This window comes from Odocoileus virginianus, chromosome 7 (assembly GCF_023699985.2).
Source record: "Odocoileus virginianus isolate 20LAN1187 ecotype Illinois chromosome 7, Ovbor_1.2, whole genome shotgun sequence".
NCBI classification, from domain to species: domain Eukaryota; kingdom Metazoa; phylum Chordata; class Mammalia; order Artiodactyla; family Cervidae; genus Odocoileus; species Odocoileus virginianus.
The window spans coordinates 64,061,227-64,078,517 of record NC_069680.1 but is presented as its reverse complement, the minus strand read 5'-3'; the positions used below and the strand labels follow the sequence as shown (position 1 = coordinate 64,078,517).

Below are 17,291 nucleotides of genomic sequence, written 5' to 3'. Positions count from 1 at the left end.
ATCTTTGCATAGACAGTGACAGAATACTTCAGATAAGAGAGAGTTTACCAAAAATTATTTACAATTAAAACTATTGCTGTTTTCCAATTCTTAATTTTTATAATGTAATTTAAAAAACAATCAATGGCTATTAGAAAGATTGTTGTCAAGCCATGTCTGACCCTTTGTGACTTCATGGACTACACTCTGCGAGGCTCCTCTTGTCCATGGGATTTCCCAGGCAAGATTACTGGAGTGTGTAGCCATTTCCTTCTCCAGGGGATCATCCTGACCCAGGGATCAAACCTGTGTCTCCCACATTGGCAGGTGGATTTCTTTTTAACCACTGAGCCACCAGGGAAGCCCATTAAAATGATTAAGAATAATTTAATGGTATAAACAATAAATGTCAATAAAGGTCCCCTTCCTTTCCCAGCAAAATATATAAAAGAAGAAAAAGTTAGCCTATTCCACCTAGTTTAGTAAAAAGATGATCAGGATTTACTTATACAGTGCTATAGCCATTATTCAAGCTTAGAAAACATGGATTCAAATAACGAAAGCCAATTTTACATTTCTTTCAGTGTCCTGATGCATCAAGTAACATTCCTGTTTTTGGCTGCACATCACTGTCGTAATATGATTTAAGAGCTAGTAAGCCACAACCCCATGAATAGTATGAAAAGGCAAAATGATAGGATACTGAAAGAGAAACTCCTCAGGTTAGTAGGTGCCCAATATGCTACTGGAGATCAGAAGAGAAATAACTCCAGAAAGAATGAAGGGATGGAGACAAAGCAAAAACAATACCCAGTTGTGGATGTGACTGGTGATAGAAGCAAGGTCTGATGCTGTAAACAGCAATATTGCATAGGAACCTGGAATGTTAGGTCCATGAATCAAGGCAAATTGGAAGTGGTCAAACAGGAGATGGCAAGAATGAATGTCGACATTCTAGGAATCAGCGAACTAAAATGGACTGGTATGGGTGAATTTAACTCAGATGACCATTATATCTACTACTGTGGGCAAGAATCCCTTAGAAGAAATGGAGTAGCCATCATGGTCAACAAGTCTGAAATGCAGTACTTGGATGCAATCTCAAAAACAGCAGAATGATCGTTGTTCGTTTCCAAGGCAGACCATTCAATATTACGGTAATCCAAGCCTATGCCCCAACCAGTAACGCTGAAGAAGCTGAAGTTGAACGGTTATGAGATGGCTGGATGGCATCACCAACTCGATGGACATGAGTTTGAGTAAACTCCGGGAGTTGGTGATGGACAGGGAGGCCTGGCATGCTGCGATTCATGGGGTCGCAAAGAATCAAACACGACTGAGCAACTGAACTGAACTGAAGCCACAACAAAAAAAACTACAACAAAAAAGTGTAGAGCTGTGTTTATTGTTTTATAATTCATTGATTGATAAAATTTTTTTAAGTTAAATCATCACCTACAAAAGAGAGTCATTTCAATTTTCTTGGTTTGCACTAGAGATTTTTAATATACTGAATTCTCTGTAGGATCAATGGGTTTAAAACGGATTTCCCTGCAAGAAAATGTACAGTGTGGGAATACTGCCAGAAAAGGATGGATGAAACACAGTAACACATGATCTTTATAAATAGAAATCATCTGTAAGATTCAAAACACTAGGTCTATGAAGAGGAATTTTATCTAAAATGTAGCATTCTTAATATATATGAAATAATTGAACTGAATTCTTCTGCCCAGTTTTCAACCTGTATTTCTTTATTTAAATTCTATCTTAAAGCACCCTGTACCAGTAATGTGACGTTTCACTGTGGAATTAACTGGTAACTCTTGACAAAGCAGTCATTATCATGAGATAATTGACCTTATTTGAGAGTTAAGTATCCTGAAGCAAAGTTGAGGGTACTTAATCCTGGCAGGTTAATTATCCAGTGATTACAGAGACTTGAAAGGTATTATTCTTAAGAACCATTTGCAAGATGACACTATTCAAAAAAAAAAAAAAAAAACACCTTAATTTAATAAAAATGAAAACAAGAAGAAAAATCAAGTTCTTCAGTCATGTACTGCGAGATAATGACTACAAAGCAGACTGCATTAGCAGGCATCAATGAATATAATTACCTGCATGCAGAATGTCCTTCATTAAGCTGATTACATGTGACTCTAGGTAACAAATGGTTGTGGCTGAAGGGAAATGTTTTAAACTTTGCAGATGTCAGAAACAAATTAAAATACAAACATTTAAATAATTTATATATTAAAACTATCTTGACAAGAAGAACCAATAAATTTAGGTGTGCAGTTTAAAAGTACAAAAAGGAATTTAACAGATTATCAATATTTTTAATTGAGGTACCATAGAAATTTATCGCTATGCATTTCTAAAAGTTAATCACATGAATCAAAATCACAATGAGATAATGATATGCTACATTACAGCAGTAGGATGCTACTGCAAAAGAAAAAATGGAAAATAACAAGTGCTAGCAAGGTTGTAGAGAAACAATAACCCTTGTGTATTGCTGGTGAGTATGGAAAACAGTGTACCTGCTGGGAAAAACAATCTGGTGGTTCCTCAAAAAGTTAAAAGGAGAATTATTACCATATGACCTAGAAATTCCACTTCCACATATCCAAAAAACCTGAAAGCAGGGACTTGAACAGATACGTGCATACCACCATTCACAGCAGTATTATTAACAAAAGTCAAAAGGTAAAAGCAAACTGAATATCCATCAACAGATGAATAAATAGACAAAGGGGAAATTCTGATACAACACTGATGAACTCTGAAATTATTATGTTAAATGAAAAAAGCCGGAAAGACAACTATGGTATGATCCCACTTTTTGAGGTACCTAGAGTAGTCAAATTCATAGAGAAAGACAGAAGACATGTGATAACCCAGCACTGGCAGAAAAGAGGAATTAGCAGTTATGGTTTAATGAGTACAAAGCTACTGTACTGGACAGATGAAAAAGTTCTGTGATTGGATAGTGACGATGACTGCACAATACTGTCAGTGTACTTAAAAACAATGAATTATACACTCAAAAACAATAAATTTGTTATGTATTTCTACCATGATAAAAGAAAGAAAAAAAAAGTCACATTGGTTAATACTTTATACTTTCTTTTTATCATATTAATGGAGCACTGGTATTCCTGTGAATACTTCTACTTTGCTTTAGAATGAGCTCAACCAAATATTTTCAGATATCCCTTACAGAAGAATATTCTTTCCCAGAGCATATCAAACAGAGAAAAGAATCAGTAGAGGTAAAAGAAGGGGGAAAATCTAGCTTACAAAGCATTATAGTCGAGCCTATTAACAATGAAAAAGACTATCAAAAGTTAATGTTTAGGATTGTAATATTCTAGATTTCAGAACAAGGACTTGCTGATTTATAGGAAAACTGGTCATTGTTACTGAATATCAGAATGTTAGATTCATTAAAAAATGAATCCATGGTTTTTGAAATAAACATTCTTAGATTACAAGGAAAAGTTTAAAAGATCCTCTAGTATTTCTACATAAATCCCTCACTTTACCTATTAGGAGAGGAAAGGAACAGCAGTTGGCTAATAAATCAGCAAATTGATTAAATTTAAAATTTTTAACTGAAAAAGTCTATAAACATTTTCTTAATATATAAAGATAAATCATTTGCTAATATTTAAAGTAGGGTCAAGGATTTCACTGTATATATGCTGACGGATATTCCAGAGTCTATGTTACAGAATCAGATCCACAATTCTTAGTTCATGAATTCCACTTTCAGTTTCTTTAAAGGAGAATCAAAACTTGAAGACTTCTATGAAACACCCCTGAGTGCAGATATTTATGGGTTCTTCTTCCTTTACTCTTTCAAACTTTGCATGCTCACACCTAATTCAAGGAGTTTTTAAAAAAATTATTATTAATTTAGTTTTGGCGCCACAGGCTCTAATCCCGTGTGCAGGCTTTCTCTAGATCTGGTATGGGCTTCTCTTGTTGCAGAGCAAAGGCTAGAGGTATATGAGCTTCAGTAGTTGCAGCAAGTGAGCTCAGCAGTTGTGGGACATGGGCTTAGTTGCCCCGTGATTTGTGGAATTTTCCTGGACCAGAAATCAAACATTGGCAGGTGGATTAACTACTGGATCACAAGGGAAGTCCTCAAGAACACTTTTTAAAAGCAATTTGTCTTTACTGAGTTTTGTACCTGAACTTAATTCATTAAACTAATTCACATTCAGATCATGAAGTCCTTATTGTCAAATGCAGACTTAAATTGAAGGAAGTGGGGAAAACCACTAGACCATTCAGGTATGACCTAAATCAAATCCCTTATAACTATACAGCGGAAGTGAGAAATAGATTTAAGGGACTAGATCTGATAGAGTGCCTGATGAACTATGGACGGAGGTTCATGACATTGTACAGGAGACAGGAATCAAGACCATCCCCAAGAAAAAGAAATGCAAAAAACCAAAATGGGTGTCTGAGGAGGCCTTACAAATAACTGTGAAAAGAAGAGAAGCAAAAAGCAAAGCAGAAAAGAAAAGATATACCCATCTGAATGCAGAGTTACAAAGAATAGCAAGCAGAGAAGAAAGAAAACCTTCCTCAGTGATCAATGCAAAGAAATAGAGAAAAAACAACAGAATGGGAAAGACTAGAGATCTCTTTAAGAAAATTAGAGACACCAAGGGAACATTTCATGCAAAAATGGGCTCAATAATATTTAACTAATATGCAGAGAACATCATGAGAAATGCTGAGCTGGAGGAAGCACAAGCTGGAATCAAGATTGCCGAGAGAAATATCAATAACCTCAGATAAGCAGATGACATCACCCTTATGGCAAAAGTGAAGAACTAAAGAGCCTCTTGATGAAAGTGAAAGAGGAGAGTGAAAAAGTTAGCTTAAAGCTCCACATTCCATTCAGAAAACTAAGATCATGGCATCCAGTCCCATCACCTCATGGCAAATAGATGGGGAAACAGTAGAAACAGTGGCAGACTTTATTTTTTGGGGCTCCAAAATCACTGCAGACGGTGACTGCAGCCATGAAATTAAAAGACGCTCACTCCTTAGAAGGAAAGTTATGACCAACCTAGACAGCATATTAAAAAGCAGAGATATTACTTTGCCAACAAAGGTCCAGACGTCTAGTCAGGGTTATGGTTTTTCCAGTAGTCATGTATAGATGTGAGAGTTGGACTATAAAGAAAGCTGAGCGCCAAAGAATTGATGCTTTTGAACTGTGGTGTTGGAGAAGACTCTTGAGAGTCCCTTGGACTGCAGGGAGATCCAACCAGTCCATCCTAGAGGAGATCAGTTCTGGGTGTTCATTGTAAGGACTGATGTTGAAGCTGAAACTCCAATACTTTGGCCACCTCATGAAAACAGCTGACTCATTTGAAAAGACCCTGATGCTGGGAAACATTGAGGGCATGAGGAGAAAGGGATGACAGAGGATGAGATGGTTGGATGGCATCACTGACTCAATGGACATGGGTTTGGGTAGACTCCGGGAGTTGGTGATGGACAGGGAGGCTGCCGTGCTGCAGTTCATGCGGTCGCAAAGAGTCAGACATGACTGAGCGACTGAACTGTACTGAATTCACATTCTATATGCATTCACATTTTATTAATTATGTAATTATTAAATAATTACATAGTGAAAAAAATTGCACTAAGAAGGCTTAGGAACAAATAAATTGATTCTTGATCAGGAAAAAAATTTGTGGGCAAAAAAGCTGGTCAATCAGAAAATAGTCTAATAGCTTAACACTTTTTCCTTATTCATTTGGCACTACTTATTATGTTTTAACAAGGGAATGGAGAGTGCATGTTATTCAAGAAAGTTAAGGGAAACTTGACAGGCAGAATATCAGTACTCCTAAGAACACCTTCAACAGTACCTAACAAAACCTCAGTACAGTTAACCCTTGAACAATACTGTTTAAACTGTGCAGGGTTCCACTCAGGGGCAGATTTTTTTCAATAGTAAATATTGGAGCACTGCTTGATCTGCCTTTGCTGGGAACCTTGGGAACAGTAGAACCATTAGGGTGGGGGGCCAACCATAGATTATAACAGAATTTTTATTGCCTTTACAGTTGGCATCCCTAACCCTAGTGTTTTTCAGAGGTCAATGGTACTTTCTATGAATCAAGCAAAAACTTCACATGCATTAGAAAACCAGCCACAGTACTGCTGTGTAAATTAAATGATGATTTTTGTGGATGCCCAATGTAATTTTAAAGTATTATTTAATGATAAAGTATGATAATTTAAAATAATTCATCAAAATTAAAAGTCAGGACTATCAAAATACTCCTCCTCTGACTTGATACTGCCCTTGAAATACAAAGGATATTTCCTGGAAATAACAGAAATTTGGTACATGGTGAACCAAGCAAAAAATTGGCAATTCATTTTTTGGAGGAGATACGTTAATTTCCTTAACATATTTCATGTCTTCATTTTAACACTGATTCTTTAGAGCTTTTTATTTGAACAACTCAAGGTTAATTTTCTCCAGTTTTAAACTTATGTAAACAGAATCACACAGTACATATATTTTCAAAACAGCTTTATAAGGTATAATTCAAATATAATTATCTGCACAAATTAAAGTATCTAATGTTTTGACACAAGTGTAAAGTCCTGAAACTACAACCACAATCAAGATAAGGAACAAATTCATCACGTCCATTTGTGATCACTGCCTCACAGCATAACTCCTTCCCAAGCAACCATGAATCTACATATTTTGAATTTTCTAGAATTTAAATGGAATCATACAGAATGTACTTTTTGTCTGGCAGCTCATCTTTCACTCAGCATAAATATTCAGATTGTGTTGGTGTATGTATATTCATCTGTGTTGGTGTATGTATAAATACATTTCTTTCATAGAGTAGTATTCTACTGCATAGATATATCACAATTTGTTTATCTAGTCACCAGTTAACGAACAGAAAGTTGCTTCCAGACTGAATATAACAAATAAAAATTCCTATAAGCATTTGTGTATGTACATATACTTTCGCTTCTCCTGGGTGAATACCAAGGAATAATACAGCTAGGTCAAATGGTGGGTATATACCTAACTTTGTAAGAAACCATCTTTTCAAAGTAATTGCACCACTTTACATTTTCATCAGCAGTATCTGATGGTTCAAGTAGCTCGTGCAAATATTTGGTATGGTCAAACTTCTTAATGCTGAACACCTGAATAGCTACTGTATGCTGTATTCAGTTGTATTTTGTATGGATTGAAGTTTACTTTTTTGGATATGGATATTCAAGTGGTGAAGTATAATTTGTTAAAAAGACTATTCTCTACAGAATGGCTTCTGAAATTTTGAAAAAAATCAATTGTGAATCTAATGGATCTATATGTCTATCTTTATTCTATTTTAGCATTTTAATCAAGGAATATTTATTTTAATAGTTTCTTTTTTATTTTTAATTGAAGGATAATTGCTTTACAATATTGCTTTGCTTTCTGTCATACATCAACATGAATCAGCTATAGATATACACATGTTCCCTCCCTCTTGATGAAAGTGAAAGAGGAGAGTGAAGAAGCTGACTCAAAAGTCAATATTCAAAAAATTAAGGTCACGGCATCCAGTCCCATCACTTCATGGCAAATAGATGGGGAAACAATGGAAACAGTGACAGCCTTTATTTTCTTGGGCTCCAAAATCACTGCAGATCATGACTGCAGCCATGAAATTAAAAGATGCTTGCTCCTTGGAAGAAAAGCTATGACAAATCTAAACAGCATATTAAAAAGCAGAGACATTACTTTGCTGACAAAGGTCCATCTAGTCAAAGCTATGGTTTTTCCAGTAGTGTATGGATGTGATAGCTGGACAATAAAAAAGGCTGAGTGCCGAAGAACTGATGCCTTCGAACTGTGATGCTGGAGATTTTTGAGAGTCCCCTGGACAGCAAGGAGATCAAACCAGTCAATCCTAAAGGAAATCAACCCTGAATATTCATTAGAAGGACTGATGCTGAAGCTGAAGCTCCAACGCTTTGGCCACCTGATGCGAAGAGTCAAGTCACTGGAAAAGACCCTGATGTTGGGAGAGATTGGAGACGACAGAGGTTGAGATGGTAGGATGGCATCACCGACTCAATGGACATGAGTCTGAGCGAATTCCGGAAGATGGTGAAGGACAGGGAAGCCTGGCATGCTATAGTCCATGAGGTTGCAAAGAGATGAACATGACTGAGTGACTGAACAACAACAATGGTAATAATTCCCTGTTTAACTTTTTGAGGAGCATCAAATTGCTTTTCACAGCAGCTGCATCACTTACATTCCCAGCAACTATGCACAAGGGTTTCCATTTCTCAACATTCTTGGCAATACTTGTTCTTTTCTATTTTTTGACAATAGCCATCCAAAAGGGTGCCAAGTAGTATTCTCATTTTGGTTTCATACGCATTTCTCTAATGATTAGTGATGGTGAGCATCTTTTCATGTGTGCTTACTGCCCATTTGTATGTCTTCTTTGAAGAAATGTTTAAGTCCTTTGATTATTTTCAGATTGGATTGTCTGCTGTGTCAAGATATATCTGAGTTGTTGAGATATACATTCTGGACATTAATCCCTTATCAGATGTATTTATTTTCTTCCATCTATGGGTAGTCTTTCACTTTCTTGATACTGTCCTTTGATGCACAAAAGGTTTTAATTTTAATGAAGTCCAATTACTTTTTTTGTTGACTGCACTTTTGAAGTTTTTTTAAACAATAAAGGACATTTTGATATTATCAGCATTTCTGCAAAACTAATCATTCTTAGGCCTCTATTCTTTTCTATTCTCCTATGTCTCAGCCAAACTTTTAGCACTGCTCCTTCATTCTATAAATGCTTTCCATCATTTTTACATGTTTTACAAATGTGAGCTCTTATTAAACAGTTTTCTGTGTATTCTCCAATGCTTTTTATTTTTGTTAAGGCTCCTCTTCATTTTCCTTTCAATTAAGGTCATTTGAGATTCTAAAGTCATAACTGAATTTTTGCTGGTATCTAATCCTCTCAAGTTTTCTTTACTTCCCAAATCTTACTCTTCAGAATGACATTTATCTTTTTAAAAAGTTTTAAAGTTTGCCTTCTTAAAGTCTAAGTATTGCCATTCTACTGTTTCTGACTATAAAGGACTCTGGATTCAAGTATCAATTTCTCCCAAGCACTCTCAGAGTACCATACTAATGACCAATTCTTTAATGTTATTTAAAGAGTCTAGAATAGCACTTTTCTGAAGAGCTTCCTGTACCTAGAAAATAACATTGACAATACGGAAAATCTAAAACACAGATTTCAGTCAAATGAGACCTCTAGCAGATACCTAGGAGATCAAGGTTTTTACCACTATATCTTGCCATTATGTCAGTTTGTTAATCACTAAGAATGTAGCATGTCCTTCAATTGGTTAAGCGCCCTTTGAAGATATTCACACCATATGACTTCCACACCAATAACCCACAAGTTACTTTCAACTCAAATTTTACGTTATTCTAGGCAGACAATACAGTTATTTTATTTAGATACAAAATTGGTGAGTATAATCAAACTATGCTAGAATCATAGAATCTGAATCAGAATGGACTTCTGAGATAATTCACACAGCCTCGCACATTTATAAAAGGAAGATATAGCAAAAGTCTCCTTTTTTTTCTATTTCAAGGATTTTTATAGTCCACAAGTATTTATGGATGTTTACAGTCTACAAGACAGAAGGTATGAATATTAAATAAGAAAAAAAATTTGTTTTTCACTAATTTTGAATGAAAGAAATTATAATCTTGATAAAAAAATAAAAGCTCTAAAATTTAAATGAAATTTCCTTTCATCACCTTCAAATATAACAGACAATATTAGTAAAAATGATACTATAAATAAACACATTTAACTACAAATTATAATATACAACCATATAGTCATAATTTATTAAACTGACTCAAGACTTTGAAAATGTACTTAACTTCATAAAACATTTATCTTAGCTAGATATCACTTACCTTAATCCATGAAAGTTTCAAAGGAAAACATTATTTTACAGATCAGAAAACAGTTTATGTTAAGGGCTAAGGATGAGGGGAAGGCTTGACCAACAAAGATGATGAAAATGTTTTTTATCTTGCTTATGCTTACAAGTCATATAACAGGTATGCATTTGCAAAAGCTCTTAGAAATGTTGTAGGAGCTCATAGGAGTGAATGTTACCATGTGTAAATTACAAACCTGAATAACCAACTTCTTTAAAAGACTAATTGCTTACTATGTAAAAAATTAGTATAGAAGGAAATACTGAAAATAATGAACTATAGTGGACCAAACTGAGGCCATTTTACTGTGTAATTCTCAAGTGTACTTATGCAGATATTTAAGTTTTTATTTATGTATTTCTAAACATATACACAAACAGAAATCAAAAGAGAGGTACTTCTATTTAAAAAATTACTCACCACCTCGTTTCCAAACAATATGTCAACAAAAGGCATAACTTTCATCAATGATTCCTTGTAGAACTGACTAATAAATGGTGCAGACAGATTCAAAGTGAAAATTCTGTTGTTTTCAGAAGCATGGTGAGCCACTTTTAAAACTGACTCTGGGGAAACTGTGAGGAAAAAACCCTGGGTAAAGAAAAAAAGGAGAAGAAATTAGAAATGCTGTCTCCACAGAATAATTCTCAGTGAGAATACAAGAAATTGATACAAAATACAGATGAATCACAAGCTGGAATCAAGACTGCCAGGAGAAATATCAACAACCTCACATATGCAGATGATATCACTCTGATAGCAGAAAGTGAAGAGGAACTAAACAGCCTCTTGATGAGGGTGAAAGAGGAGAGTGAAAAAGCTGGATTAAAACTCAACATTCAAAAAACTTAAATAATGGCATCTAGTCCCATCACTTCATAGCAAGTAACAGATTTTTTGTCCTGGACTCCAAAATCACTGTGGATGGTGATTGCAGCCTTGAAATTAAAAGACACTCCTTGGAAGGAAAGTTATGACAAACCTGGACAACATATTAAAAAGCAGAGACATCTCTTTGTCAACAAAAGTCTGTATAGTCAAAGCTATGGTTTTTCCAGTAGTCATGAATGGATCTGAGAGTTGGACCATAGACAAGGCTGAGCTCCAAAGAATTGATGTTTTCAAATTGTGGTGCTGGAGAAGACTCTTGAGAGTCCCACAGAATGCAAGGAGATCAAATCAGTCAATCCTAAAGGAAATTAACCTTGAATATTCATTGGAAGGACTAATGTTGAAGCTGATGCTTGAATACTTTGGCCATCTTATATGAAAAGCTGACTCACTGGAAAAGACCCTTATGCTGGGAAAGATTGAAGGCAAAAGGAGAAAGGATTGGCGGAGGAAGAAATGGTTAGGCAGCATTACCAACTCAATGGACATTAATCTGAGCAAACTCCACAAGACAGTGAAGGACAGGGGAGCTTGGCATACGAGAGTCCATGAGAGTTACAAAGAATTGGACATGACTGAGCAAATTAACAACACCAACAACATACATAATACAAAAGCCTCTACAAGTGAAAGTGAGAGTCTCTCAGTCGTGTCTGACTCTTTGCAATCCCATGGACTATACAGTCTGGAATTCTCCAGGCCAGAATACTGGAGTGGGCAGACGTTCCCTTCTACAGCGGATCTCCCAACCCAGGGATTGAATCCAGGTCTCCCTTATTGCAGGCAGATTTTTTACCAGCTAAGCCACAAGGGAAGCCAAGCCTCTACAATGTAAACCTTAAAAATGCAATTATAAAATGCTAAGCAGGAAACTGTAGCATTTGATCAGGAGAAAAGTTTATCATATGAGTACTGTATGCTTAATATGTGCCATTTCATTAGAGAAGAAGAGTTACCTTAAGTTACAAAAGAGCCATTGAAATACTTATAATTGAGAGACTAACTACATCCCTCTTGCAAACTCAGAAAGTTTAAAGAGAAAATAAGATTATGAACATTAAAAAAATAAACTTTCTGGCAGGAGTCACGTTATATATTATATTATATATATAATACATATTGTACTGGGGTATAATTTTGAAGGGTATCTTTCCCTTAAAATTCTTGAAGTATTTAGAGAGAACTTTATAATAATTATCTCTTACTAAAGTATTGCTAATGAAATTATAAGAAATATGTTCTCTGATCAAAATAACACAAAATTTTCTCATCATTTAAAATTCTAATCCATTAATTCTTTATCAATATTCAACTGCTCAGAAAAGTAACATCATTTATTATTAGGTAATATCATTTAATCTTTAAATCTTCATTTTTTAATGAAATACAATGTCATTTGCGAACTATGAGCATTCAAGTTGCTTTGCTATTTTTGTCACTTGGAGAATTAAGATGAACAGTGTATAGAGCATCTTGTCTCCATAGTAATATGGATGTATTTGCTCTTTAGTCTTTCATTTAATGAAGAGAGTTTAAAACTCTCCCCTCCTAATTCTCTCCAAACTGTTTCAGCATGAAATAAAAACCTCCCAGTTAGCACTCTGCCAGCTGTGGATTAACCACAGACAGTCATAGAATGGTCTACATAAATAGTAACCTGGTCAAATAATTAGGCTTCTCACCAACTTCAGACTGAAAATTTGATCTGTGCTAAAATACATCTGATTGTAATTTAAGGTACAGAACAGTATGCCCCTGGAGTCTAAATTTGGCCTCATTCCAAATGTGTGTATGTTGTATGTGTGTTTAACTTTAAAATGCAACATAAGAGCATTGTGATGTGGACAGAAAATTTCCATTTTGTCAATTTTACAAAGAATATACCAAAAAAAAAGTTTTTAATTGAGGCAAATTCACAATTTAAATTAATTCCATTTTTGAATTGTTTCTTGTTTCTCTTTAAGCAAATATTTAGTATTTGAGCAATTTTGGATTTGTGCTCTGTTAAAGTGCAAAGACTTAAAATTGATGCCAACCATAATTTTTCTTTCTTGATTTATATCCATTGGTAAGCCACATGTTTCAGAGTATAATATCATCAAAAATAAAAACAGTGCCAGTATAAATTTTTTTTTCAAGTAACAGGTTTGTAATAAAAACAGACCAATAGCTTAGAGAGCTATAGTTTAGAAAAACACTCTATAGAATCAACAAAACTCTTGTAAAATTCTAGTTAGGAATTTCAGTCAGCACAACAGTTAGTCCTGCTACTCTTTGTCCATAAGAACAATGAAAAGCAAAGTAGAGCCTACTGGCTAGTATTAATCAGAATTGAGAGTGAAGTGAGACAATTTTATCCATTAAAATGAAAACTGAAGCAGAACAAAAAGGCAGGAGAAAAGGAATGGGGAAGGCCAAGGCACAGCAAAAGAACCATTTTTTATCAGAGCCAGACATAAAATCTGGAAATCCCAAGTATGCAGATTTGTTAGTCAGCCACTCAGGATTTCTCATGGTAGCTTAAATATGGGGGAGTGTAAGGAACTGAAGTGTTTAAAATACTAAAAGAAAAGAAAAGAAACTGCTCATTTAAAATCACATCAAAAATAACATACCTACAAATAAACTTAACCAAGGAGGTGAAAGACCTATACTCTGAAAACTATAAAACACTGATGAAGGAAAATGAAGATAATACACACACAATAAAGGAAAGATATTCCATGTTCATGGAATAGAAGAATTAAAATGATTAAAATGTCCTTATCACTAAAAGCAATCTATAGATTCATTGCAATCTCTACCAGACAACTCAAAGCATCTTCTATAGAGCAAGAACAAATAATCCTAAAATTTATATGGAATTATAAAAGACCCCAAATTGGCAAAGCAATTATGATAAAGAAGAAGAGAGCTGGAAGAATCATAGGCCCTGATTTCAGACTATACTACAAAGCTACGGTCATCAAAACTATATAGCACTGGCACAGAAAGAGACACATAGATCAATGGACAGGAACAGAGGGCCCAAAAGAAACTCATGCATTATGTTTAATTAATCTGTGAGAAAGGAGACAAGAATAAACAATGGAGAAAAGACAGTCTCTTCAATGGGTGGTGCTGGCAAAACGGGACAGCTACATGTAAAAGAATGAAATTAGTATATACTCAAACATCATATACAAAAATAAATGCAGAATGTATTAAAGACCTAAAACCTAAATGTAAGACTGGATGCCATAAAACTCCTAGAGAAAAACAGAGGTGAAATACTCTTTGACAGATATTACTGCAATTTGGGGGGAATCTGTCTCCTAAAGCAAAGGATATAAAAGCAAAAGTAAACAAATGGAACTTAATTAAACTTAAAAGCTTTTGTACTGCAAACGAAACCATCAACAAAATAAAAACACAATCTATGGAACGAGAGAAGTTTGTAAATAAAATGACCAATAAGGGGTTAATATCCAAATGTTATATAAACAGTCTATATACCTCACTATCAAAAAAGTAGGCAATCCAATTAAAAAAATGGGCAGAAGATCTGAGTAGACATTTCTAAAGAAGATATACAGATGACCAACAGGCACATGAAAAGATTCTTAATCATTAGAGAAATGCAAATCAAAGCCACAATGAGATATCATGTCATAACTGTCAAAAGGGCTGTCATCAAAAAGTCTATAAATAATAGATATTTTCAAAAATGTGGAGTAAAAGAACAACTGTACGTTATTGGTGGGAATGAAAATTAGTACTGCCACTACATAAAACAGTATGGAGGTTTCTCAAAAAATTAAAAATATAACTACCATATGATCCTGCCATTCCAGTTGTGAATATATATTCAAAGAAACCAAAAACACTAATTCAAAATGATAAAAACACTCCAAAGTTCAAAGCAGCTAAAAGCAACTAAATGTCCATCAAAAGATGAATGGATAAAGACGATTACTCAGCCATAAACAAGAATGAAATTCTGCCATTTTCAACAATGTGGACAGACCTAGAGTGTATTATACTTAATGAAATAAGTCAGACAGAGAAAGATACTTTTTATTATCACATATGAATGTAATAATTCATAGATATAAAAAGACAACTATGATTACCAGAAGTAGGGCACAGCAAGATGGCAGTATGTGATTAAGAGATACAACCTACTATGTGTAAAATAAATAGGGTGTAAATATATACACTGTACATCACAGGAAAATAGAGCCATCATTTTCTAATAACTTAAATGAAATATAAATCTATTAAAAAATAGAATCAATATGTTGTACACCTGAAACTAGTGTAATATTGTAAATCAACTATAGTTCAAATTAACAAAAAATACATAGAATATAAAATCATTGTAGTAACTTAATGATGAAGAAGGGTTGCTGAAATTACTATATTAATACTGCTGATGTGAGTACAACTGACACTTTTCCAAGAAAATAAATTGAAAATATGATTAACTATAAAATTCATGCTCTTTGATGCAACAATTCTAATGTCTACCTTAAGTAAATAATTCAAAACATGGAAAATATTCATTGGGGAACATACCAGTATACTATACATGTGACTTAAACATAAATATTCAATAATAGAGGAATAAGTAGTCAAGTAAGAACTGGCATATACATCCATTCTAAATTTGGCTGTGGATCATTTAAAATGTGGCTAGAGCAATTGAAGACTTGAATTTCAAATTTTATTTAATTTTAAATGTAAGAAGCCACATGTCGATAATGAGCATATGCAATGTGGTTACTGTGACTGTGGAACTGAATTTTTAATTTAATTTTTTTGAAATTTCAAAATGGAAGGAATGAAATATATTCTTGTATTAAACACATTTTTATTGTTTTGGTACAGCTACATTTCATTTTGACTGTTGACAATTTAGTGACTGTGCTGTGCTACAAATGTAAAGCAGATACTAATTTCAAAGAAAAAAAGGTTAAAAATATAATTAATAATTGTATATGAATATGTGTTGAATGATAATTATTTTAGATATTTGAAGTTAAATAGACTGTTAACATTAATTTTACTTGTTTCTTTTTACATTATCAATGTCTCTACTAGAAAATTTTAAATTATGTGAGTTTTATTGTATTTCCACTGGATAATGCTATTCTAGAGAATACTTTGAAGATAATAAAAAGGATAATTATGAAACGAAGCGGCAAGGTGGAAAATGTTTATGTCACACAAGTGTTAAATGAAACATAAGCTATACAACCATATGCAAAATATGGTTATAAACTAATATTCTATCAATAGGAAAAGAAATCTAGTAGGGAATACTCCAAAAGCAAATATGGTCAAATTTCAGTAGAAAAATTATGGATGATTTTCACGTTTTTATTTTTCAAATTTTGGTGAAGTGGTTTGATTATTCTCTTGATATAAACTCTTTAAAAGAGGGACTTCCCTGGTGGTCCAGTGGTTAACAATCTGCCTGCCAAAGAAGGGGACAAAGGTTTGATTTCTGGTCCAGGAAGATCCAAAAGCCATGGAACACCTACGCCCCTGAGCCACAGTGACTGAGCCTGCACAAGCCACAGCTACTGAAACCACCCCCCGGCCCTCCCGGCCCCCGCCCAGAGCCTGTGCTCCACAGCAAGAGAAGCCACTGCAATAACAAGCCTGTGCACGCAACTAGAATAGCTCCCACTCGCCGCAATGAAAGTCTTCACACACCAATGAAGACCCAGCGCAGCCAAAAATAAATAAATATTTTAAAAAAGAAGAAGATATACAATAACATAAAAATATTTGGACAACCAGAAGTCCTACCAAACGGAGACTAGCACTGATGAGGGATGGCTGAGAGTACCAGATGCTGTATCTCAAGATGTACGACTGTTGTCTGTTTTAAAGAACATAATTAGTCTGTTTTCCACACCATAACGAAAGTGCCATAGTAACACTAGTCAAGACTAGTTGAGAAAATGAATAAATAAGAAGCCAAAAAACCCCCACAAAAATCATACAGCATGTTTTCTTTCTTTTAATGGGTCCTACGTGTTCTGCAAATCTCCTAGAGTATAAAATGTATTTCCTTGTAGGAGTGTGACAATCAAGTATGAATTATTACAAAGCACAGTTCCTATATGATTTTAAGGAAAATACTGACTTCGCAAACATTAGGATAATGTATAAACTGTTTACAATTACAATGTTATGATATGCACTACTTCATAGCAATGACAGGAAAAGAATCACTTAAAAGAAGAAAGTCAGAAAAAATATATTAGTGATGCTGTAATGCTTATATTACCACTGACTAAACGTAATCCAACAATGGAATTTTAGGATAATTCACCTAGTTCTTCCTGCCTTTTGGCTCCTTTTGGAAGCA

The 17,291-nt window shown here is 34.3% G+C and overlaps 1 protein-coding gene across 4 annotated transcripts in view; it reads right to left on the bottom strand.

Moving 5' to 3' along the window:
- Window positions 1–17,291, bottom strand: part of ADK (adenosine kinase) — a 533,995-nt gene that overhangs the window by 150,125 nt on the left and 366,579 nt on the right. For 3 of the 4 annotated variants that reach the window (XM_070470873.1, XM_070470874.1, XM_070470875.1), the window contains exon 7: window positions 10,460–10,630. The exons of the other annotated variant lie outside the window; for it this stretch is intronic. In XM_070470873.1, the coding sequence (XP_070326974.1) occupies window positions 10,460–10,630 (171 nt within the window). The remainder of the gene's footprint in view (window positions 1–10,459; window positions 10,631–17,291) is intronic. 4 annotated transcript variants of the gene reach the window in all.